At 38.1% G+C, this 27,527-nt stretch overlaps 1 protein-coding gene across 1 annotated transcript in view; it reads right to left on the bottom strand.

Moving 5' to 3' along the window:
• The window catches only part of PPP1R21 (protein phosphatase 1 regulatory subunit 21), a 65,149-nt gene that overhangs the window by 10,281 nt on the left and 27,341 nt on the right, over nt 1-27,527 (bottom strand). Inside the window, exons 10-17 of the mRNA XM_038551242.1 lie at nt 27,059-27,160; nt 26,881-26,969; nt 23,991-24,127; nt 18,875-18,967; nt 14,131-14,258; nt 11,345-11,497; nt 7,489-7,581; nt 4,162-4,404 (exon numbers count right to left, since the gene is read on the bottom strand). Of these exons, the coding sequence (XP_038407170.1) occupies nt 4,162-4,404; nt 7,489-7,581; nt 11,345-11,497; nt 14,131-14,258; nt 18,875-18,967; nt 23,991-24,127; nt 26,881-26,969; nt 27,059-27,160 (1,038 nt within the window). The remainder of the gene's footprint in view (nt 1-4,161; nt 4,405-7,488; nt 7,582-11,344; nt 11,498-14,130; nt 14,259-18,874; nt 18,968-23,990; nt 24,128-26,880; nt 26,970-27,058; nt 27,161-27,527) is intronic.

Raw genomic sequence — 27,527 nt, 5'->3', positions numbered from 1 at the left:
GTGGCTCAGTGGTTGAGAGTCTGCCTTCGGCTCAGCGCATGATCACATAGTCCTGGGGTCGAGTCCGGCATCGGGCTCCTGCAGGGAGCCTGCTTGTCACTCTACCAATGTCTCTGCCTCTCTCTCTCTGTCTCTCATGAATAAATAAAATCTTAAAAAAAAAAAAAAGGCACGGATTTGCTCCCAATACCCAAAGGAAGATGAGAGAAATGGAAGGTCACATAGCTGCATACTTAGTTCAGTGAAGTTCACTAGGGGTGGGGAAAAGGGGATAAAAGGCTAAAAAAGAGAAACATCAAGAAAGGCAGAAAACATCACTTTTTTTTTAAAGATTTTATTTATTTATTCATGAGAGACACAGAGAGAGAGAGAGAGAGGCAGAGACACAGGCAGAGGGAGAAGCAGGCTCCACAGAGGGAGCCGACGTGGGACTTTGATCCTTGGTCTCCAGGATCACGTCCTGGTCGGAAGGTGGCGCTAAATCGCTGAGCCACCCGGGCTGCCCCACCATCACTTTTTTATCCCAATGTTCTCTGAGGTTGTTTTTGCTAGGAATCCTCCATGTACAAGAGGGAAGGAGGGTTAACGTAGTTAAGATCCTTCTCCTGGCCTGAAATACTCTTCTCCTGCCTTGGACTCCTGTTCACTTTTGAAACCCATTCATTTTACCTCTCCTGTGTCATCCTCCCTGAGCCCTCCAGCAGCCTGCTCTGTGACCCCACAGCACGCCATATATGTCAACCCATGCTCGTGCTTCTTTAGATTGAAAGCAACAAAGACCAACTGTGAAAAATGAGGAGGCCAATCATGTCTTGGTTCTCTAATCCTGACCATGAGAGACAATGCCCAGGGGTTCACAGAGAATGTGGCACCTCAACTGTACCTGAAATCATAGGCAGAATTCTGAATTCAGCGAAGTCAAGGAGAAGGAAAAAGGAGCTGGAAGGCAAAAGCACATGAGTATATAGGTGATAGGGGTTATGGATGAACAGATAGGAAAAGAAACAGCTTAAACAAAGACAGGGAAGGATAAATCCAAAGAATGTTACCAGGGAAGAGCTCAGTGTGGCTTTGTACAAGGAAATGTGGAAGAGTGGGGACGGGGCGCGTGAGGTTTGTTTTTTTTTGTTGTTGTTGTTTTTAATTAAAAAAAAATTAAAAAAAAAAAAAAGGAAATGTGGAAGACAGGACTAGAAAGGTAATCTAGAAAAGGTATCCACATACCTTAAATGCCAAACAAATGAATGGATTATATTCTACAGATAACTAGAAACAAGGGAGTTCATAATCAGTTATATACTCTAGGAAAAGCACTTCGATAGCACCTTAGATGGTTGGTGGAGGGAAAGAGGCCCTTAAAAGATGCAAACAGATCAAGGCCATGTACACAGATGCAAACTGGACACACTGGACACACTGCTTAAAGTAACGGCAACTTCCAAACTGACCAAACACAAATATCATCATCATCACTCATGGCCCAACAGTGCTCAGCACTAACAGTTTCCCCTGTCCCTGGAAATCCCTCTCACTGACATACCTAAGAACCATGCTTGCCATTGAAGATGTTCAAAGACAGTTCTGAACTTTCAGCAATGGACATTACTGACTCAAATACACCAAGGCTGCCAACTCTCAGCACTTCAAGAAAGGCAAGCAGTAAACAAATGAGTTTATGTCAGCTGATCTGTTTTCTGACACTGATCAGAGCATGAGGCTTTGGTGGTTAAGGAGGGTATACCTTGGATTCCAGCCTAGTTCTGTCACTTACTAATAAGCATGTGACTTCAGCTGAGTTATCTCACCTCTCTGAACCCCAGTCTCATCTACAAAATAGAAATACGACAGTACCTACAAACTTAGAAGACTGCCTGAGTTAACATACTCGAGTCCTCAACATCAAGGCTGGCTCACGATCACTACAATCATTACTGTTGTAGGAGCACTCTTCCTGGTCTAGTCTGGTTCAACAGTTACTCCCTGGCCACCAGTGACTCTACTGCTAGCGCAAATGAAAGCCAAGGGAAGTAACAGATGTAGGGAAGCAGAGAGAGAGAGGGGAGAAAGAAATCAGACCAGACCAGAGCGAGAAAAGTCTGACCTGATCAATGAAACAGACTCTGAAGGGAAATCCAAAGATGGGTGGTGGCGGGCTTGTACTTTCCCCAATGGTACCTGAAGAGACGTCAAAATTCTGCTAGGTGTGTTGAATGTGCCTCTAGGCAGTTAGTCAGCTTCCCCTAGCCAGAGGCAATATACAGGACTGGGACTCAGACCTGTGATCAAGGGGTCACTATAGGATCATCCTGTGAGCATGGTGCCCACACAAGTCAAAACCCTGAGAAATTCTACTTTTTTTTTTTTTTGCTTTTCTAAAAATTTAACTCTTTTTTTCTCCCCATATTTTATTAAGAAAAGTTTCAAACACACAGAAAGCTGGGGAAATGGTATATCCACCATCTACACTTAATAATTAACAGTTTATTTATCTGTACATGTATATTTTTTCTGAACAACCTGAAAGTAAATTGCATATACTATGATACCATACCTAAGTACTTTGACATTTATCTCCCCAAATTAAGATACTCTCCTAAATAATCATAATACCAGTATCACATCTAGGAAAACTAATAATAAACTGAGTTCCTGACACTGTTAAGATGCAATAGGGTCTACATACATCTCGAAAATAAAAGCTGGTTTGTATGTTTCACTATCAGGGATGCCCTGAATGAGAAGGACCATGACTTGCTCTTCCACTGTATCAACAAGCTATGAGGAGGATAAAGTCAAGTGCCTTAGGACCTGTCCTAAGGTGCTTTCAATAAGCACCATGGCTCCCCTCAAGATCTTCAAGAAAGGCTTGTAAAATGTACCTAACAATGCATATTTCTGATTATAAGGGTTTTTTTTCCTTCTGATTTCTTCTTTCTTGGATTTTCTTTTCCTTTTTTTTATTTTTTTCACTGTGGGTAGAATATTATAATCAGGAAACTTTTCTTAAAGTAACTTTGAAGTTACTTGAAGTAATTAACAGCTCCAGTATTGATGTTTCTTCACCTTCTAAATCACTGCAGTTAGGGGCACCTGGGTAGCTCAGTTGGTTAAGCATCTGCCTTCGGCTTGGGTCATGATCCCAGGGTCCTGGGATCGAGCCCCACATTGGGCTCCCTGCTCTGTGGGGAGCCTGCTACTCCCTCTCTCTCTGTTGTTCCCCCTGCTTGTGTGCTCTCTCACACATACACTCTCTCCAATAAATAAATAAAAATCTTCTTTAAAAAATCGCTGCAGTTAGATATAAGGCAAGAAACAGAAGGTTCTAAGATAACCTACCAACATGACTATCTTATGGAATGTAACTAAACTGATAGGTTTCTGTATTATATATATGTTGTAAAGCTTTATACTGTCTAGGAACCATATTTAACTGTTTTTTTTTAAAGATTTTATTTATTTATTCATAGAGATGCAGAGAGAGAGAGGCAGAGACACAGGCAGAGGGAGAAGCAGGCTCCATGCAGAGAGCCTGACGTGGGACTCGATCCAGGGTCTCCAGGATCACGCCCCGGGCTGTAGGAGGCGCTAAACCGCTGCGCCACCGGGGCTGCCCTTTAACTGGTTTAAAATGGTATTTGTGGCCATTCTATGAAAAGGCAGACATTCAAGCCCTTGGTCAGAAATATAATCCCATATTACAAATGTTTCTATGGAAAAACAGGATCATCTTCATTTTAACTTCCTAGATCTTTTCCAGGGATACAGTCCTCACCATGGGAAAGTCTCATGCAAAATCAAAGGAAATATAATGGAATAGCTCTTTGAAGGAGGCATCCTACTTACCACTTGCTTTTTCTAGAACATGTGGATTATACCTGTTTTATTCTGACACTTACTTGTTTATTTATTTAAGGGTTGGATGGTGAAGGGCAAAGGGAGAGAGAGAGAATTGTAAGCAGGCTCCATGTTCAGCACAGAACCCGCCTGGGGCTTGATCTCATATCCCTGAGATCATGACCTGAGCAGAAATCAAAAGTTGGATGCTTAACTGATTGAGCCACCCAGGGACCCCCACTGACATGTAACTTAGATGGTAACACCAAACACTAGGTTAAGTCCTTACCAATTAGCATTTTAAAAAAAGAAGAAGAAAACACTTACCAGACTGGTGCTATGAGCAGGCTCCAGTGCAGCCCTAGCCGAGGTTTCTTCCTGGCCCGTCGCATTCGCCCCAGTGGGATTTTCCTGGGCCAGCCCGAGACCCTGCCCACTGCTCGTACTCCTCAGCTTATCTGCGAATCGCTGGTTTTCTTTCTCTAGCTTGATTTTGGCTAACTGTGCTTCCAACATCCAATGTTCTTTCTCTTGCTCCAGTTTAGAGATCTTTTCCAAACTCTGCTGAACCTTGAAAAGCAACAAGAGTTCTACACTTTAGATGATGATGCAGAAAAAAACCTAGTGGCTCAAGAAAGGCTTCACAGAACATCAACCCCAACTACTTCCCAGAGGTGAAAACAAAAAGCCTGATTGTTAAACAGGGCAAAGGAAATACTGAACAAAACACAAGAGGCACAACTGGAAACTGAGGAAGTGAAGAATAAAATTAAAAATCTCTATTCATCCAAAGATATCAAGAGAGTGGAAAGGAAAGCCACAAAATGGAAGGCATCTGCAAAGCATGTATCCAACAGAGGACTCATATCTCAAATATATCAAAAACTCCTACAAATTAGTAAGAAAAAGACAGCCCAAAAGAAAAATAGAGGGGGGAGGGGATCCCTGGGTGGCACAGCGGTTTACGCCTGCCTTTGGCCTAGGGCGCGATCCTGGAGACCCGGGATCGAATCCCACATCGGGCTCCCGGTGCATGGAGCCTGCTTCTCCCTCTGCCTGTGTCTCTGCCTCTCTCTCTCTCTCTCTCTGTGTGACTATCATAAATGAATGAATGAATGAATGAATGAATGAATGAATGAATGAAAAAGAAAGAAAGAAAGAAAGAAAGAAAGAAAGAAAGAAAGAAAGAAAGAAAGAAAGAAAGAAAGAAAGAAAGAAAGAAAAAAATAGAGGGGGGGAAAACACAAGGACACCGAACAAGACTAAAAACATAAAAAAGAAGGTATTCAAGGTCACTATCAAGAAAAGGCAATTTAAAACCACCCACATGACTAAAATTAAAAAGGCAGAAAATACAAAGGTGAGCATGCTTGTGGAGCAACTGGAACTACCATATAGTGCTAGGAGGACTGGAATTTGGGACAAACACTTCGAAAAACTATTAGGCTAGATTTTTAAAGCTGACAACATCATATCCTATGACCCAGCAATTCTGCTTCCAGGTGTACACTCAACAGAGGATGCACGTTTACCAGAAGACATGGGTAAGGACACTCACAGTAGCATTATGATAGCCAAACACCTGAAACCACTCAAATACAGTCAGTAAAAGAGAATAATGCATATTCACACAGTAGAATACTAAACAACAATGAAAATGGACAGACTACATTCACATATAACAGATGAATATCACAAATATGTTAAACGAAAGAAACCAGACCTGAATATATATATTATTATATATAATAATATATAACCAGGTTATATATTATTATAACCTCATTTAATGAAAATTCTGTTTACTGAACTTTTCACTAATCTACTATATTAGAACACAGGATGATAGCTCTCTTTGGGGGCAAGGAGAGTAATACCTGGAAAAAGGCATGAGGAAGGCTTCCAGTAATTTTTTTAAAGGTATACCTTACAAAAAGAAATGTTCTTTTTTAAAAATTTTATCTAGGTGCTCATTACATCAGTATGTTTATTTGTGAAAATTCATTGGGATATACAGTTGACCCTTGAACAACCCAGGTCTGAACTACATGGATCCACTTACACAAGGCTTTTTTTCAATAAACACAGTACACTACTACAAATGTATTTTCTCTTTCTGACGATTTTCTTAGTAACATCTTTTCTCTAGCTTACTTTATTGTAAGAATGCAGTATATAATACACATAATATACAAAATATGTGTTAATCAGCTGTTTATGTTATTAGTAAAGCTTCCAGTCAACAGAAGGCTATTAGTAGTTAAGTTTTGGAGGAGTCAAAAGTTAGGGGGGGTGGTCAATGCCCCTAACCCTCATGTTGTTCAAGAGTCAACCATACATTAATTATTTGTACACTTTTCTTAAGTACGTTACATTCCCTTCAGTAAGAAGTTTAAAAAACTAATTCTCAGGACAAATAAAAGCTTGAAATTACATGAAAATTAAAGTAATCTTATAGTAAATTCCAATGCTCTACCAACTATCATGGTTGAGCAATTACTATGCAGCAGATGCTGTTCATGGTACTTTCCTGCCATTATCCCACTGAAGCCTCACAATCCTTCAATTCTCATTTCTCAAAGAGCAGAACTAAAGCCCCCAGCAGCTGAACCACCTGCTAAGCTAGCAAATGGCAGAGCAAGGATTTGGGACCCCATCTGTCTGGCTCACAACTCTGATTCTTTTCACTGTATCACACTGCCTCCCATTGGCTCAATTAATCCCTACACGACCCTGAAAGGCAGATATTATTCTCACTTCAGAGAGGCAGGAAGTAACACCTAGAGTGCTTCTCAGACTAGCCTGCAGCTGGTCAATGGCAGAGTGGGAAAAGCAACAGCTCTGCAGCCACAGTTCTCCCACTTCCCAGCTACTCTGGGTAAAAGCTGCTTACTTTCTTTGAGTCTTACTTTCCTTACATAAAATAAGAAGATTGAAAATCAATTTTTAAAGTATTCTACATTTTATCGTTTATCGCAGGATTTTTGTTTCTCAGGAATTACTCTCTGAATTAAATTTTTAGTTCCAACTTCATAGCATATTAATGTTGAAAAGATAAGTGATATAGGCCAGCACAGACAAAATAAAAGTCTTGGGTGAACTTATTTGCACTCTCTTTGAAGATAAATACTTCAAAAACTTAAGAGCAAGCCTGCTGTTGAAGTAAGTCTCTGATAAAAGCTAAACCAGGTCCAGAGTGCACCAACTTCTGGAAAAGTTAATCCCCCTCACCTCCACCTAGCCCCCAAATTCAATTGACCAACTAAGTGAATATTGGAAATTTTTCATTATTGCTCATTTAAAAAATTAAGATAACTCATTGAGTCTCTAACTCCTATTTTTTTTTTTTTTGCCTTATTTCCATTTAAATCTAATGCGTAGCAAAAAAAAAAAGAACTACTGCATCTCAGGTGTGTTAATATCACTTTGGTGGCAATTACAATACCAACTGAATCAAAATGACTTATTTAGAGTATCAACAAATGTTCTTGAATGAATTATGCTCATGGTGCTTTTCACTACGTGTTAAACAATTAATTTTACATGTTTACTTATATTGCCTTTTAAATGGTTCTATCTGTGTTAAAAGGCTTCTCCAGGGGATTTAACATCTATGCTCAATTAACAAGTGGCATGATTTATCAGGTGCCATACCTGTTGTGCAAGGCCTTCTCGACTTTCAGTAGAGCTAAGAAGGACCCGGCGGTTTGCCAGTGCTTCTTCGTAAGGCACAGACTCCAAGAGCGGCTATGGAAAAAGCATCATAAGAGTTAAAGAGAGCATAGCATTCCCTGATCTTATCTACATGAATAAGAATGCTAAATGGGGTTCAATCATAAACTCAGATACACGCCAACATATACTGCTTCCTTTACTAATGTGACAAGGAACTTTTTTTTAAAGAAAAATAATAAAGAGGGACTTGTCATTCCACTTATAATCTACACTAACTAAAACCATATGCACTTGAACCGAATACCAGATGATTTCACTTCTACGTGAAATCTAAAACACAAAACAAATTTAAAAAAAAAATAGAAACAGACTCAGATACAGAGAACAATCAGATGGTTGTCAGGTGGGAGGGGAGTGGGAACATGGGCAAAACAGGGAAAGGGGATTAAAAGGTACAAACTTCCTGTTATAAAATAAATAAGACATGGGATACAAATGTACAGCATAAAGGATATAAGTAGTAACTTTGTTTTTTTTTTAATTTTTATTTTTATTTATTTATGATAGTCAGAGAGAGAGAGAGAGAGAGAGAGAGAGAGAGGCAGAAACATAGGCAGAGGGAGAAGCAGGCTCCATGCAACGGGAGCCCGACGTGGGATTCAATCCCGGGTCTCCAGGATCGCGCCCTGGGCCAAAGGCAGGCGCTAAACCGCTGCGCCACCCAGGGATCCCGAGTAACTTTGTATGGTAACAAATGGTTGCTAGACTTATCTTAGTGATCACTTTGTGATATATATAAATGTTGAGTCATTATGTGGTACACCTTAAACTATATGATACTGTATGTCACTTATATCTCAATTTAAAAAATAAAAAAGCAGATTACCAAGAGATGGGGCAGAGAAGCAGGAGTAAAGATTACTATGAGGCATTGTCTTGTCCATGATTTCAAAGGTGTAGACAATGTCAAAACCTATCAAATTGTAAGCTTCAAATATATGCAATTTTGGGGCACCTGGGTGACTCAGAGATGAGTGTCTGCCTTCGGCTCAGGGTATGATCCCGGGGTCCTGGGATGGAGTCCCGTATCAGGCTCCCCACAGGGAGCCTGCTTCTCTCTCTATGTCTCTGCCTCTCTCTGTGTGTCTCTCATGAATAAATAAATAAAATCTTTAAAAATACACATATATGCAGTTTTTGTATGCCAATTAAATCCCCAATAAAACTTTCCAAAACAAACAAAAATAGATAAAAGAGGAGGACAGAAAATCTAGAAACACACAAAAGCACAGACAAAAAGATGTTACGTGATAAATGGTGCATTTTTTTAATCAGTGGAGAAAGAACAGACTGGATAAACACTGTAAGGACAACCAGTTAATAATTTAGAAAAATATCTACTTAGATCCCCTTTTCACACCCATATCAGAATGAATCTAAGATGGATTAAAGACTTGAACTTAAAAATTTAGACCATGAAAATAATGGAAGAAAATGTAGGTGAGGGCAGCGCGGGTGGCTCAGTGGTTTGGCGCTGCCTTTGGCCCGGGGCATGACCCTGGGGTCTGGGATCGAGTCCCACATGGGGCTCCCTCCATGGAGCCTGCTTCTCCCTCTGCCTGTGTCTCTGCCTCTCTCTCTCTCTCTCTCAAGAATAAATAAATAAAATCTTAAAAAAAAAAAAAGAAAATGTAGGTGAACATTTCTAGAGTCTTGAAAAGTATCCCTGGCTGAGAATCACCACCATAAAGAAAAAGACTGTAATGATATAAGAATTAAAACTTAATATTTTGAAAAAATACTACAGCAAACTAGGGGAAATACTTGACATAGTACATAGTACACAGACACAGTACTGACATCTTTTACTATAAAAAATTAAAAATTAAATAAAATTCTTAGTATACTAGGGAGCTCTTTCAACCCTAATTAGGAACATTTTTCTAAAAATAGGTTAACAATGAACAGAGAACTGACAGAATGAATATAAACAATAACTTTACAAAAGGACATTCCACTTCAATAAGCAAAGAAATGCAAATTAAAATAACAATAAAAAACCTCTTGTCTCTGAGATAGATAATTATTAAGTTCATGGGTTAAATGTATACTTCTACTGCTGATAAACTACAAATAGGTAACCTTCTGAAGTGTAGTCTGGGAAAAATGTGCCAAAATTTGGAAGATTTACAGACTTTGAAGCAATTCCATTTTGGGAAATTAATCTTAAAGACATAATTAATTAGACAAATATAGGGATATGGGTAGCCCTATACATTGTTAAGAGTATAAAACTGTACAGCTACTCTTAAGGACAATTTACAATAAACATGAAAGTTTTAAATGTGCAAACCACACAATCCATAATATTCTACTGCTCAATATTCCATACAAGTGCCTGAGGTATTTATAAAGTTATTCACTGCAGTATTATCATAATAGTAAAAAACTGCAATGAACTAAATGCCCACCAATAGGGGATACCTAAATGAGCCACAGAACATCCATATTATAGAATAGCCACCATAGGTTAATGACACAGATCTCTAAAACATTTTTTCTGTTTTTAAAAAAATATATTTGACAATGTTACTTTAGTTTCAGGTGTACAACATAGTGATTCTGCAATTCTATACATCTAAAACATTTTAAGTTTTTTTAAGTTGTTTTTTTTTTTTTAGTTCTCTCTACACACAAAGTAGGGCTCAAACTCAGGACCCTGAGATCAAGAGTTAAATGTTCTCACTGAGCCAGCCAAGCATCCCTAAAACGTTTTAAATGAAAAAAATCAAGTTGCACAATGAAACGTAGATTTTAGGTTAAAAAAAGAAAGAAAGAAAACTCTATTTATTGTATATTGTCTGGAAGTTTAGATAAATGCTCCAAGAGTTTGGAGGATTATATGCCAAATTGAGTACTATAGTCACCTCTGAAGAGAAAGTGGAATTAGGGACTGAATTTTAGTTGTAATGCTCTAATGTAATGTAAGAAGGGGTTTGTGCATTATATATAACTAACTGTTTTAAAAAATTAGGGAAAAAGGTAATAACAAAGGCACAAAAAGTTGCATGTGCAAGAATATCTTCTGTAGTGCTGCATATAATAGTGAAAAACAGAAAACAACCTAAATATCCACAAGCAATGGATTGGTTAATTAAATTATCACACAATTTACAGAATGAAATACTGTAACAATTATTTATAGACCTATATTATTTGATACATAAAAATCACAATTTTTATATCCATGATTCACTAAGAGGAAAAAACCAGATTCTGAAATAGTATACATATTCAGATACACCGCTTTTCATGGCAAATACATGTGTGTATTTCCTTGTGTGTGCAAACATGCACCAAAAGGTTTTTGGATATAGATATACTCTAATAAAGTAGCTACCTCTGGATGGTGGGGATCTGGTGCAACTATAATTTTCGTCTTCACATACTGCTGTATCTTCTGACTTCTTTTTGCAATGACCTTGTATTCTGATATTTAGGAAAAAATTATAAATATATTTCTATTTTTTTGTTTCTACAAGTTTGAGATTTCTGAAGTTTGATACTTACTGGCTGCCTGGCTGCCTCATTCTAGACACTCCTACCGGGAACTTGGGGACATGAGTTCAACATGGCCTATGCATAGATCACACATTCATTAAGATGTAGGTCTCTGTCACCTCCTCCTTCCCAAAGACCTCCCCCAGTACCCACCGACCAGCTGTGCCCCCAGTTGTGTAAAATCTAAACAATATGAACTTGGAAAGACTCTTGCAATTCTCTGGAATGATTCCTGATTTTTCCTCTGATATGAATTCAACGGCAGCGCACAAACCTTTCTCAGAGCCTTCATGTAGGCAGCAGCTTTTTTCTTGTACTGCAGCATGCATTCAGCTGAAAGAGGACTAATGAAGCCACTCGCTGTCTTAGGCCCGTAGCTCAGAGAAGCAATGAAGTAGTCCACATTGTTACTGAAGAAAGATGCGATCTAAACCAAGTGTGACAAGAAGATAGATTTTGTTTTCCAGTAATATATCTAACATATATATCTAATAGTTTTTGGAGCAGTTAAAGTTGCTGAGAATGGAAATGAAATTTCAACACCTGCCCTAAAGCCCATACTTACTTATTTAAGGAGAATACCTAGGGCGATGATTTGTAATAAAAAGACAATACCAGTATAAAGGTTGAGTCCAGACTTCTGACAGGTCTTAATCTAGACAAATTTCTATTCTTCCTGAAAACCAAGACTAATTCTGGTTTATTCTGTAGATGATGTTCATGAGCTATCTGCCTCAGTGATTTCTGCCACTACTCTCAAAATATCCATGTTTGGATTTATACATTCTATTCGTATTTTAACTTTGAATGCTTCAAATTCCAACATGAGACATGACATGGCATCTTAAGTAATGTCCAGGAAGGTTAGTAGCCAGAAAAACTAAAGTGTTATTAGATACATTGAAGAATATCCTATTTTGATAAATAAGAACATGGAGAACAAAATATCCTACACCTTGGCAGAAATTGTTCAAAAAGGAAGCAACAAATCGCTAATGGTCTGAAAGTTTAAATTTCTTCATCAATTATTCTACTACGTCAAATGAAATTCTACATGAGGTAGTATTCGAAAAAATAAAGGATTCTAAGCCTTATATTCCTTCTAATGACATAGAGAATCACATACCGAGGGTTTGCATTTTAGGTCACAACAGTATACGGTGAGGTTTATCCCTTTTCCTCCTTTTAATATTTGTACACTTCCTAAATGTTCTTCAATGTGCATATATGACATTTTCTTACTGGGCTTTTAAAAATATACACTATAAAATTTTGCTTAATCAAATCATATTAGCTAAGAATTAAACTGCTACCGACTAATGTTAGTTCAGATACTTATTTCAGTTAAAAACCACTTATAAAAATTCAGAATGAAGATCATAGACCTATCCTTGAGACATTTTAAGGTTTCAGGTAAAACAATTCTAAAATTAGCTGTGAGGATCTAGGTATTTAATATTTCAGAGTTTTCATAAAAGGTGAAAAATGCAGAGATTCCTTTAAAATGTCAATGTTCCCTTTATCTAGAATTTTTCTTAATGGAATCTAAGTTAGAATTATCTTCAGAAAGCTTCAGCAGCCTATAGATGTAAGCGTTCAAGAGGGAGCAGCAGGGATGCTCTTCTGGCGGAGGAACCCTGTAGGCACAGATCTGTGAACTGACAGGACCTTTAATGATGGCCCCAAACTCTAGCAACATGTCACAAAGACCAGTCTGAGTCTGGGAAAGATGACACTGAATATATTATATGATCTGTGATCACTTCTGATTAACTTAATTACCCGAAAAAAAAAAAAAAAGTGCTTCTATTATAGACAACCTGTCAGAAAAATAATGGTATATAAATACGGATAGAGAAATTTCCTTGAGAAATTAGGTTGCATCTGCTGAAATAAATGAACTAAGATAGCTCTGAATACAGTCCTTCAGGTTACACACATAAGGGTTATTCTCAGAGAAATCTGAATCACTAAAGGCACATGAACACATACTGAGAACGGGACAAGTGCTGAAACCAGAATATCCAAGATAGAATTTTTAGAGAAAATGCATTTTGGTCAGTTTATAATAATTAAGTGCTTAATGATCCAAATGATCATATCTAGTATTAATGGCTCAATGAAAAGACACATGTTGAAATCACCTTAAAAGCACTTAAGAAATAAAATCACACTCTGTGTCTCTCATGAATAAATAAATAAAATCTTAAAAAAAAAAAAAAAAAAAAAGAGGGGGATCCCTGGGTGGCTCAGCAATCTGGTGCCTGCCTTTGGCCCAGGGTGCAATCCTGGAGTCCAGGGATCAAGTCCCGGGTCGGACTCCCGGCATGGAGCCTGCTTCTTCCTCCGCCTGTGTCTCTGCCTCTCTCTCTCTCTCTCTGTGTCTATCATAAATAAATAAATAAATCTTAAAAAAAAAAAAGAAAGAAAGAAAACCACAGACGTAGCACTGTAACAAATGTTACCAAAAACAACAAAAAATACTAAAAGGGAAAAAAACAAAATATTAATGAAGGTTTTATTGGTTCTTTTTTCTTTTTATATATGTTCCCAATTTCTATAAAGCAGACATTTGATATACACAAAGATGTGTACTGATCATCAAGTATCTTCCTAAAAAAGAAACTGTGAGTGATCTACTTACTCATCACATATGCTAATCAGTCACAGTCACTCCCATATTGCTTTATTTATTTATTTTTTTTAAGATTTTATTTATTTATTCATGATAGTCACACAGAGAGAGACAGAGAGGCAGAGACACAGGCAGAGGGAGAAGCAGGCTCCATGCAGGGAGCCCGACGTGGGATTTGATCCCGGGTCTCTAGGATCGCGCCCCAGGCCAAAGGCAGGCACCAAACCGCTGCGCCACCCAGGGATCCCCCCATATTGATTTAAATATTGGGTAGGGAGAAGGAAAAAGGAGACAACTTTATTTTACAAAAAAGTCGGATATTCCAAAGTCCTTTTACAGATTAGTTTCCCTGTGTCATTCAAGGGGAAAAAAGGAGCTTACTTAAAAATTAAATTTAATGTCAATATAAACCAGAGAAAACTTACCTTTCCTGCTCCATTTGTTAATGCCACTACTGATGACAGGATACAGTCATTCGTTGTAATGAGCTTCTGTGTTGCTGTTGGAAGTTCATGCTCTATTGCAGCTTTCTGACTGTAATGTTTAGAAATATCTATAAAAGCAATCAAATGGAAATTATTATTATCCATATACAAATTGCATATCTACTCTTAGAGACATACACAGTAATATTTGAACAGCAACAACAAAAATGGTCCCAACTCTAACAGGATCACCCTGAGTAGGTCACAAATCCATGTGGAAAGAATAGAGACAAATGAGGGTCTCTCTTTTTTTTTTTTAATTCATTCATTCATTCATTCATTCATTCATTCATTCATGATAGACATAGAGAGAGAGAGAGAGGCAGAGACACAGGCAGAGGGAGAAGCAGGCTCCATGCCGGGAGCCCGATGCAGGACTTGATCCTAGGACTCCAGGATCGCGCCCTGGGCCAAAGGCAGACGCTAAACCGCTGAGCCACCCAGGGATCCCCAAATAAGGGTCTCTTAACACCATCTCGGTGTCTCCATTACAGCCACCAGCTTGTGGATCTGATTATCCCTCATTTGAGTGTTTACCCTTATTCTAGTGCTGGGTAAATGACCCTGACCAGTATTTACCAGTTAAAAACGCTGTTTGGATAGTCTGGGCAGGCACAAATGAAAATTTATCTTGTACTCATATAAGCGAACCACGGGGCTGGAACAGAACAACTAACACAGGTACAATGTCCCGCAACCCTCACTGGACCTTAGCTAGTTTGCTAGCACACACCCTAACACTGGCAAGGGTCTGCAGAGCCAAACCGGGAGTTAACACTCCCCTGCCTGGCTTCACAGGCTACATCCTCCAATCCCCAAATATTCCAACAAAGCCTGTGGTTAGAAAAGCACAGGAGAGGGACACCTAGTGGTTCAGCAGTGGAGTCTCTGCCTTCGGCTCATAGCATGGTCCTGGTCCGGGGATCAAGGCCTGAATTGGCCTCCCTGTGGGGAGCCTGCTTCTCCCTCTGTGTCTCTGCCTCTCTCACAGATAAATAAAATCTTTAAAAAAATGTAAAAAGCACATGAGAGAGAGACTTAGATAAAAGTGTTAAGAGAAATTGCAGTGATGAAACTGGCCAAACAACTAAACTTGGGGGTTTTCTGGGTCTCTGAGAAAGAATGATTTTGTCCTGTAAATAAGGGATAGTGGGAGAATTCTTAAGACAACACTGATTTACAAGGAAGGGTAATTATATTTTTAAATAACAAAGTGTTCACAATTCATTCCCCTCTGAATGGTTTTAGAATATTTCATTCACAACAGCATTATCATTACCAGCAAGGTGAAAAATAAATCACAAAATATGAAAATTAATTTTTATAACAGATGTGTATGCAGAGAATTGCATTTACTCAGAATCAAGGAATCTAGTTGATTTTAGATTATGGAGAATTAAAAAGAAATAAGACTAGTTAGAAAGAAATGGTATTTGAGGTTTAACCTGATATGATCATGCTATTTTAACACAAAATCATTATTTTATGGATAGAATTATTTTTACTAAAATTTTAAAACTGGAGAATTGTTTTATTTATATATTTAGTATACATATATACGTATATATATAAACTATAATTTAAGATAGTTTTACATTCACAGAAAAGTTACAGAGATTTTCTGTATACTCTTTAGCCAGTTTCCCCTATTGTTAACATCTTACATTACTATGGTACAACTGTCACAGCAAAGGAACCAACTAATTGGTATATTACTCTTATGTTTATATTTTTACAAATAAGTGATTATCCTCTATATATTCATAAGATATCCAAGTGAATAAAAATTCAACTGGAATACTGAACATTTCTTTTTAAGATTTATTTATTTGAGAGAGAGCATGCATATGTGCACACACGAGCTGGGGAGATGGGCAAAGGGAGAGGGAGAGAAAGAATACTCAAGCAGACTCCCCACTGAGCAAGGAGCACAATGAGGGGCTTGATCCCAGGACCCTGACATTATAACCTGAGCCAAAATCAAGGGTCATTCGCTTAACTGAATGAGTCACCGAGGCAACCCACTGAACATTTTTATATACTGAACTTGCTAGTCCCTAACACAGACATTTTCTTTCTACACATCACAGAAAGTTGTAGTTGCTATTTTACTGCAAGTACACAAAGGTATAATACAACTTGGTTGGCAAGTAATCTTAAGTGATTGGTATATGACTGAGATACTTATGAAAGTTATACAATACTATGAATACTGACACGGTTTCAACTGAACAGTGCCACTGTAGTTTGACAGTAATAATCCTCTTGATTCAATTGTTTACTCTTTATTGAGTCCAAATATTTCAATTATTTAGGATGCTCCTTGACATTAAATTTTAAATCCAAAAAGAACAAAGAAACCATGTGACCTACGCCAGAGATTTATTTTTCTGTTTCCTATGAATCTACTTGCTTTAGACCTGAGCCTAAAAATCAACAATTCTCACTTAGAATTCCCTTGTTAAATGATTAATTAATTCCTATTTTGAATCCATGTAGGATAGATATGTTTATAAAACTCTAGCTCTCTTTTTACACTGACACCTGCCTGCCTGCCTGCTGACTTCGATCAAGCAATTACTCAGGGCAAAGCAGGAAAGGAAGAGGTTGAGAGTTCTCTGAAACGCAAAGCTTCTTCTGTTAATACCAGCTGATGTTTCATTCTGAGTCCCTGAGAGATAAACAGTAGTCTTCCATGCTCGGTAAAAAGACCAATTTGAATCGTATATCTAACAACAGGACCCCATAATCTTGCCAACTGCCCTTCCTGTTTCCCAATATTCTCTTTATATTATGTTTGCAAGGACAGAAACAAATGGAGGCACTAAGGGGGTTGGGGGGCTGGGGCTCTGATCCTCCCATAAGTTCCATCGACTTATGCCTCAACTGACAACAGTAACATTCTTCAATTTGGGCCACTTGGTGGATTCTTAATCTTATGTATGTATGAATAAAAGCATCTATATAGGGAGGGTCCAGCTGGCTCAGTTGGTGGAGCATGTGACTCTTGATCTAAGGATTGTAGGTATGAGCCCCACAGTGTAGATAGAGATTACTTTTTTAAAAATCTTTAAAAAAAAATCTGTAAAAATCATAGATTAATTAAAATAGAAATAAAACCAAGATTTTTTTTAATGTAAGTGAAGCTTTAAAACCCTTCTTATTGGACAGCTACCCTCCACTTTCTAGCCCCTTCTTTATAGGAATGCAAGAGAAACCACTAGCACAAACAAATCATAATATGGGCATAGCAAACTTTAGAAAATAGAACCCAAAAATGTAGCAACAGAACTACCTGTGGTTTCAATGGCCTATTTCTCAGTTAACTAAAGTTCTGGAAGAGAGGATCACAGCTAAGTCTGAATTCCTCAAACCCAAAGCTGCATAGGAAAAAGGCACCAACCAGGCTCTTAGTTTCTCTGCACACCAGACTACTTCTGCTGAGTTGGGGCTGATTATGGTCACTGGCCACCAAGAGTATCTATTTAAGCTGTGATTCCCACAGCCAGGGATAGCTCCACAAGTATAATGATTTTTAAAATTCCTCATAATTAGAGACAAGCCACAGAAAGGCTCATTCTCCATACTGAAGGGTAAGATGGGGCTAGCTAATACTGCTGGCACTAAGAAGGGTTCCCTGCCAATCTACATAGGGGCCTGAATATACCTGTCTTGTACATGCTTTCCAACACTTCTAGGCTTTTAAAATTATTTTCTGTGAAACTCGTAATGGGTTCCTAATTGTTACTTCAACACCACAAAGAATATCTAGCATATTATTAATCTGGGCTATTTCTGGCAACTGCTTCTGCCCTTTCCTCCATCTCCTGCCCCAACTGTCTTCAAAAGGAAAAGAAAGGAAGGAAAAACCCTAGAAGCCATGCAGACCTATAGATTAAAAAGTCGACTAAGAATCACAGTTGGCTAAGAATAATATGAAATGTCCTTCAGCCTACTATATTCTTAGTACATAGCAATTAAAAACTGACCAAAGCTTAAAACCAGACCTTCACTTCTTAAGGTTCCCCTGAACAAAACAGGACTTAAAATGGGCACTTTATTTTTATTTTTTATTTTTTTGAAGACTTATTTATTTATTCAGAGAGAGAGAGAGAGAGAGAGAGAGAGAGAGGCAGAGACACAGGCAGAGGGAGAAGCAGGCCCCCTGCAGGAAGCCCGACGTGGGATTCGATCCCGGGTCTCCAGGATCACACCCCGGGCTGCAGGCGGTGCCAAACTGCTGCGCCACCAGGGCTGCCCAAAATGGGCACTTTAGATGTAAAAATGCACAGGATGGTGGAAAGCTCTCTTGGAACCTTAAACCCTGGTTTCCTCAATTCCTAAACGCGTGGGCTCTAACGAGTTCGAAATGTTTTGCTAAATGCCTCTGAATGGCATGTCTAGCTTGATAAAATTCACACACCTGCCTTAAATCAGTGCAATGTATTTTTGGCTAAAGTACTGTGCACAAGGGTTTCTCTTCAGCACTTTGTTTACCTTCAGAAATGAAGCAGATGGAAAAAGCAGACGGCGGTGAGCTGTGCACTCCAACATAAGCCAAATGCTACTAAGCCTTTTTCTGGGGTCTATTAGCCTTGGCAGTATTTGTTTAAATCTCATTCAGGCAGATCTGAGAAAGTAAGATGAAGGTTTTCAGCTTATTTATGTTCTTTTCAAGCCTCACCTTTCATGACATCATGAAATCCATGCAGAGCAGCACCAACGTTTGTTAAGACAGAACTGTAGTTTGTCCGAAGGAGTCCATCTGGCTCTGTACCTAGGAAACCAAAATCACAAGTCTAAGCATTTTCCCAGGAGACTTCTGAAAAACTGACAGCCCACCCTCTTCCTCTACTTTTTAAAGATTGCTTGTGATGTTTTGAAAATAATGGCCCTTGAAATCTTTGTAGACACATTCAGATATAATGGTGATAGACACATACAACTGATTTGCATCATCCATATCCACAAATATTTTTAATGGTTAAGAATCAAAATTAAATTGTTACGTAGGATAACATATTTTATGATTCTTTTTGAAATGAAAGTTTGTGAGTTTTCACCTTGTTACTACAAAATGCATTTCTCAATTTTTTCTTTCCCTATACATTATTATTTGTTGAACATAACTAAAAACACCATTATTCAGAGTCCCACTTCTGGCATGACAGCATGAGTAGCTTCACAGATTCACTCCCCCAAAAAACTGGCAAAAATTATTTTATTTTTTAATATTTATTTATTAGGGAAAGAGAGAGCACGAGCACATGAGGCGAGGAGAGGAGGGGGGGAGAGAGGCGAAGGAGTAAGTGATTAGAGACAAGCACACTCCTCCTGAGTGCAGAGCCTGACGCTGCTCCTTCCTAGGACTCTGAGATCGTGACCTGAGCCAAAGTCAGATGCTTAACTGACTAAGCCACTGGGTGCCCCTGAAAATTGTTTTAAAATAAACAGACTTTGAAAATGGTCCTAAGTGCATACTTCAAATGAAGAAACATTTATTCAAGGAAATCTTTTTAAAATGGGGGGGGGGGGGAGAATAAAATCTTTAACAACTCAGTAAAAACAGCCAGAATCTGCAGTATTTGAACAAAGACCCATTTTCATCCTCCTCTCACCAGCTCAGTGAGCTAGAAATTGCACTCCAGACTGGTGAGGCCAAGAATACAACTCTCCCCTAACTTCCAGCTGGAGGGCTGCATCTTTCCCCTCGACCCAAAACTAAGTTCTGGGTGAGTATGACAGGGGTGGGAATTTTTCCGCCCAGCCCCAACTCTTGGGATGGAGGCTCTACCCTGAGCACAGTACTGCTGAGAATACTGGGGTTCTCTAGCCCCTTGCCCCAGCTCATTTTATCCACATTGAAAAAGGCAAGCCACGGAGACCATAGGCTGTGGCCTACCCCTTCCACCAGTGCTCAGCTACTAAAGCAAGACTGTTATTCTGAGGAAAGGGCATCATTGTCCCCACCTCCAGCACCAGAAACATGGCTCGGAGATTTGGCACAAGGGAGGTACAAGCCTTAAAACAGAAAACTCTGAATCTGTTCCCAAAGGAATTGATTTCATTCTCAACAGAGCATGGAGAAATTCAATTCTAAAGGTGCTCTCAGGAATAATAGAGCTTGTGATGAAAGCAGTTAACAGGAAGTTGGTAGATTCAGTAAAGATGTAAGTTAAACTAGATTCATTACCTAAATGGTAAGTTAAACGATAGATTCATTAAAGATGTAAATTACACTGGCTAGCTGGTTTACTAGAGAAAAAAACAGCTAAGAAGAGCCCTCTGGGGTCATAGCAAACCTTAAACCCTAATCTCAAAAACTATACCTATAAAGAAGCTTAAATTCAACTGGATCAGCTGTAGAGCACTTTATGCCCCCAAGGCATTGCTGAAACCGAGACAGCAGTCTGTCAGCCATGAGTAGAGCTTATCCTTAGTAAGATTAAGAAACAAAACAGGGAAAGGGACTGACAAAACCACTGTTACCCCAAGGCTAGTGTGTGCATGCCCAAGGCTGAACCTCCTGAGAACAACATCAGGTGCTTACTCTGAAAAACTACGAAATCAAATTAAAGATGGCCTACCTAGATGGAAAAATGCACCATGATCATGAACCAGAAAACTTATCATCAAGATGGCAATACTCTCATAGTGGTTTTCCAGGGCTGCTGTATCAAAAGTACCACAAAGGAGATGATTTAAAACAACAGAAAAGAGTTCTCTCACAGTTCTGGAAGCCACAAGTCTAAATCAAAGTGCTACCCAGACCACACTTCCTCCAAATCCTCCAGAGGAGAATAGTTCCTTGCCTCTCCCAGCTTCCGTCAGCCCTACAGGTGCCTTGGCTTGTGGCAGGATTAACTCCAATCCTTGCCTCTATCTTCCTATGGCCTCCCTGAGTCTCTCCTGTGTCTCTGTCTCCACATCTCTCCTTATAAGGATGGCAGTCATCAGACTGACAAGAGCTCTCTTTAAACTAGTAGAACCCCATCTTACTTTGATTACATCTGCAGAGATGCTATTTCCAAATAAAGTTACATACATAAGTACTAGGGTAGAATTTCACATATCTTTTAGGGAGACATAATTCAGCCAACAAGACTCCCCCAAACTAATCTACAGATTCAATGTAATCCCTATCAGAATCCCACCTAACTTCTTTGCAGAAACTAACCAGCTGATTCTAAAATTCACACAGAATTTCAAGGGAACAAGGATAGCCAAACAATCTTGAAAATGAAGAACAAAGTAGGAGAACTCTCACTTCGTCTCAAAACTAACTACAAAGCAACAGCCAGTATAGTATTGGCACAGGATAGATAAATAGATCAATAGAATAAATCTGAGAGTCTAGAAATAAACCCATATATCTATGATCAACTGATTCTTAACAAGTGAGCCAAGGTAATTAACTAGGGAAAGAACAAGTCTTTTTGATAAATAATGCTGAGACGGGCAGCCCGGGTGGCTCAGCAGTTTAGCGCCGCCTTCAGCCCAGGGAGTGATCCTGGAGACCTAGATAGAGTCCTACGTTGGGCTCCCTGCATGGAGCCTGCTTCTCCCTCTGCCTGTGTCTTTGCCTCTCTCTCTCTCTCTCTCTCTCTGTTTCTCTCATGAATAAATAAATAAAATCTTTAAAAATAATAATAATAATGCTGAGACACCTGGATAAACACATCCAAAAGAGGAAGTTGGACCTTCACCCCATCCCAGATACAAAAATTAACTCAGAATGGATCAAAGACCTAAACATAAGAGCTAAAGCTATTAAACCCTTAGAAGAAAACACAGGGGATAATTTTTATGACCTCATATTGACAACTGATTCTTAGATATGACAGCAAAAGCATGAGCAATAAAATAAAAATAGGGAGGCCTGGGTGGCTCAGCAGTTGAGTGTATGCCTTAGGCTCAGGGTGTGATCCTGGAGTCCTGGGATCGAGTCCCACATTGGGCTCCCTGCACGGAGCCTGCTTCACCCTCCGCCTGTGTTTCTGCCTCTCTCTGTCTCTCATAAATAAATAAAATCTTTAAAAATTAATTAATTAATTAAAATTAAATTGGATTTCATCAAAATAAAAAACTTTCATGCTTCAATGGACACCATCAAAAAAGTGAAAAGACAACCCACAAAATAGAAGAAAATATTGTCAATCATATAACCAAAAAGGGATTTGATCTAGAATGTATAAAGAACACTTAAAATTCAATAATAAAAAGACAACTCAATTAAAAAATAGAGAAAGGATCTGAGTAAACCTATTTCCCAAAGAGACATACAAATGGCCAATAAAACATGAAAAAATGCTTGACATCATTAGATGACAGGGAAATACAAATCAAAACTGCAATGAGATACCACTGCAGAAAGTTAGACAACAAAACTTAGATGGCTAAAATCAAAAAGTCAGATAATAACAAGTGCTGGTGAGGATGTGGAAAAATCAGAACCCTCATACTCTGCTGGTGGGAAGCCACCTTGGAAAACAGTATGGCAGTTCTGCTAATAGTTAAACATGGTTAACATATGACCCAGAAATTCGCCCTCCCACCACCATCCACCCCATCCCCCGGTATATACCCAAGAGAAATGAAGGCTATGCCTACTCAAACACTTCACAAATATCTAAAGCATCATTATTCATAATAGCCAAAAGGTAGAAACAATACAAACTGTCCATCAACTGATGGGTAAATAAAATGTGGTGGGATATATAATGGGTATTATTCTGCAATAAAACAGAATGGATGAATTTTTTTTTAGATTTTTTATTTATTTATTCACAAGAGACACACAGAGAGAGAAGCAGAGATACAGGCAGAGGGAGAAGCAGGCTCCATGCAGAGAGCCCGATGTGGGACTCGATCCCAGGTCTCCAGGATCAGGCCCTGGGCTGAAGGCAGAGCTAAACCACTGAGCCACCCAGGCTGCCCAGAATGGATGAATCTTGAGAACATTATGCTGAATGAAAAAAGCAGTCACAAAAGACTATGTTTCCTTTTTTTTTTTTTTATGTTTCCATTTTTATGGAATAATTAAATATCATTCCATTTATACAAAATGTTCAGAATAGGCAAATCTATAGACATAAAATACATTAGAAGTCACTTAGTGTCAGAGCGGTATGGAATGGGGGATAAGGTAATAGCTAAAGTATACAAGATTTCTTCTTGAGGTGATGAAAATATTTTTAAATTAACTTTGATATGTGATGATGCATATATCTGTAAATATACTAATAACCACTGAATATTATACTTTAAACGGGTAGATTATATGGTATATAAATTATCTCACATTAAAGCTATTACAAAAAAATAAATCAGAGTATGAAAAATTACGGCATTCTTAAAATATCATTTAAACTGAGATCCATTCAATTACCGAAAATACTCTCTTCAAACTAGAACAAAGGGAAACAAATGACATTTTTACTTCTAAACCTCTCTCCTATGCTACTTGTTGGAAAGTTGCTACCAATTCTTATGCTTTGCCCCTCTCGATTTAAAAAAAAGGATGGAGAGAAAAGGAATTAATATTTAATGCATGTCTTTAATGCCTAATATTGTACATCTTTAATTTAATAATCACTTTACCTCGATTTCATCAATGGAAAAACAGGTACAGAGTAGTAAAGTGATTTGGCCAAGGCCATAAATGTGTAAGGGGCTAGAAGATTTGAATTCAAGTTTTTCTGACTCCAGGTCCTATACTCTTCCTATTCAAACAAGCTAAACAGCTCCCTTCTCCAGGTTCTTGTACTCTAAGTTGAACTACGAGCAACCAACAAACTTACTTGGCAAAGCAAGAAGACCGATGTAAGTCTGCAGCTTCTCAAACACAGCTGTCATCTTTTTCATGTCCTGAGACAGCTCAAGATTCCTGGCTCTCAATGCAGACGTGCAAAGAGACGATTCACATTCTTCTTCTAAACTAGGAATGAGCAGATATTTCAAAAGTGAGCATCGTAACAATTTTCAAACAGCTATAATAAATCATCTGATTTTTCAAACTATGCCCAAAAGAGAAACTTTCCAAAAAAAAAAAAATTATCTCATGTATAGGTTCCATTTTTTTTAGACCTCAATACATACACCTATTTGCTGCAGATATTAGTGCTAACAGATGACCAGATGGAAGTAAAAGGCAAAGGCAGGTGCTCATTGGCTTTCCATCCTAGGAGCAACACAAAATTATTTCCTTTAAAAATATTTTGAGGAGCAGTGCTTTGCTAGCTCAGTCAGTAGAGCATATGATTCTTGATCTCAGAGTCATAAGTTCAAGCCCCACAGCGGGCATAGAGCTTACTTTAAAAAAAAAGAGAGAGAGAAGAAGAAGAAGAAAGAAGGAAGAAAGAAGAAAAGAAGAAGAAGAAAAGAAGAAGAAAAGAAGAAGAAGAAGAAGAAGAAGAAGAAGAAGAAGAAGAAGAAGAAGAAGAAGAAGAAGAAGAAGAAGAAAAAAAAAAAAAAAACAACACAAAAAACCTAATTTGGGCAGCCCAGGTGGCTCAGCGGTTTAGCGCCACCTTCGGCCCAGGGCCTGATCCTGGAGATCTGGGATGGAGTCCCACGTAGGGCTTCCCGCATGGAGCCTGCTTTTCCCTCTGCCTGTGTCTCTGCCTCTCTCTCTCTCTCTCTCTCTCTCTGTCTCAAATAAATAAATAAATAAATAAATAAATAAATAAATAAAATCTTTTTTAAAAGTTAAAAAATTTGTTTAAAAAACCTAATCCTGAGGAGAAAAATATTGCACATACTGAATTCCTAAAGAAAATTAAATAGGAACTAACGAACAAAATCATTTAGAAACCTTTTTAGTAAAAAGGTTAGTAAAAGCCAAAGAGATTGAAAAACCAATCTATACACCCAAATCTAAAATTAAATGACTAACAATCATATAATACATTGTATCATTTTCAATTTTAAGTGGTTACTTGGGAAAACAATTATAAGGTGAGAAAACAATTATGAGAAAAAAACACATGGACTCTTAACAGTGTTTCTTAAAAATGTGCAGGTAAAGCAAGGAAAGTTATTAACACAGGAATGATAATCATATCCCTTTCCTTCTCTTCCTCTACTTTATAACAGACAGCTTCATTCAATACAAAGCCCATATACTACCAAAAAAAAAAGTCATCTTGTCAATTAATGTGGTTTTTAAAACAATGATAAAAAGTTGTCTTAAAATATAAATATGGGGCACCCTGGTGACTCGTGTGGTTAATTAAGCATCTGCCTTCAGCTCAGGTCATGATCCCAGAGTCCTAGGATTGAGTCCACATTGGGCTTCCTGCTCTGCAGGGAACCTGCTTCTCCCTCTCCCTCTGCTTCTCTCTGTCTCTCATGACTAAATAAATAAAATCTTAAAAAAAAAAACATAAATATGGGATGAAGATAGGGGATAAAACATTCCAAGAATAGGAATCTAAGATCAAAAAAGGACTTATTCAGTATTTCTAAAAAATGTAACCGTGAAAAAATAAATTAAGGTAAAATAAAAATGCACAATTGTTTCAAGTAGTAAATACCACTTTTGCAATGGTTCTCAAATAGGTTCCTCTTAAACATAAGCCAAATCAATAAGGTATATTCAATTTAGTGTTGTTTAAACTTCTAGAGTCTTTTCAAAAAACTTTAACTTCATTGAAGCATAAGATTAAGAATCTGAATGAAACTATAATTCATAATTATTAGTTTAAGTCCTAATTCCGATTCCTAAAATTCTGTTATACCCGCAAACCGTAAAATTTGGTTACTGAAATGCCTGGTCAGGTTACAATCAGGTAATAAAATGGCTTTTAACACATATTAAATTTTTTAAGTAGTGGAAGTTTACATTTCTGAGAAAGTAAACCTACTATTTTAGTTTTATAAGGATTTATGAACCATAATTACTGTATATTTTCAATATCTCTAAGTTATTCATCTACATATTTTCTAACCCTTATTGTGCAATATATTATAATACATATATGTTCTTATTTTTCTTATGTTCCAGTTGTATTATTCTTTGACTTTTTTTTTTTTTAAGGTTAAATCTTTGGATGAAAAGACTTAGATGAATTAGGGGTCTTGGCAGTTTTAGAACAAAAGTATCAAAACATACAAGCAATATTATCAAATTTCCAGTTACATGGATTATTTTCCCTTTCCCTTCCAGAAATACTTAACGAGGAATATGTAAGGTTACTAAATGGTATCTTCCGTGAGGGCTGGAGGAGATAAAGTTTTTAGTTTATAACTTAAACAAATCACCAATAATAAAAACAAGAAGACACCACTTCAGAGAAACCTAATGATTACAGATCCAACCAATTGTGGAAGCTAATTATTATAACCCCCACCTAAACGTTTACAGCAAAAGGATAAAACTGAAATATTTCTTTCAAGAACTGTGTGATTCACAATCACTGAAAATACGGGTTCACAGCATTACACGGTTATAGCGGTAGCCACACTACAGAACTACTCAAAAACCCCTGACTGATGCACTACAATTCAATTTTCTTAAATATAGGTTTGTGCTGCTCAAGCCATTATTCTCCTTGTTCACAGACATGCCAACTGGCTGTGGTGCAGAGCGAGCCGGTAGTTGCCAAGGGGCACGCGTCACTATTTTAACTTGGGCACAGGTCAGGTGACCCCCCACGAGTCCCCAAGCTCCTTGGCCTCAAGGCTAAGTACCTTTTTAACTGATAAGGAAGAATCTTCCTAAGAAAACATATGTAAGAGGTCAAATGCTCTGAAAAAGTTTTCAATTTCACAGTTGTCTCCTGGAAAAGAAAAATAATTCCAAGGTTAATAGTGTCATTTGACATAAAGGAGCTTCCACTTGCAGAAGTAAAACACAGAAGGAAATTACCAGGACAGTCACAGTATCCTCAGTAATACTTTCAAATAAATGAAGCATTCCTTCCTCAAGAGGGCGGACGTAGGACGCATTTTCATGAAGGTATTGTGAGAACTACGGAAAAGGGGAAGAACCGTCAGTTACGTCACTAGAAAATAACAAATACCTAGAGATTTGTGAATGGACTCGCTGAGTTATAAACCTAAGTTCTTTTGGAAACTTTTTGAGAAAAAGTTTGGCTTTTACAAAAAAGGGATGCTCACCCTCTAACAGTCCCAAATACAGTCCCCAAGTCCCCATCTCATTCCAAATGGAGGAACCTGAAGAGAGGTGACATCATTTAACCAGGCATGGGAGGAAACACAGAGGGGACACTGCCTTACAACCCACCACAGGCATTCCCCAAGCACCTGCTTCTCTAAAGAGGGCTCAGGAAAGAAAAAGAAAGAAAAGAAAAGAAACCTGTATGAAAGATTTTTAT

The sequence above is a fragment of the Canis lupus genome, chromosome 10 (assembly GCF_011100685.1).
Source record: "Canis lupus familiaris isolate Mischka breed German Shepherd chromosome 10, alternate assembly UU_Cfam_GSD_1.0, whole genome shotgun sequence".
NCBI lineage: Eukaryota > Metazoa > Chordata > Mammalia > Carnivora > Canidae > Canis > Canis lupus.
Note: the sequence above shows the minus strand (reverse complement) of the source record. Positions and strands in the feature narration are given on the sequence as shown.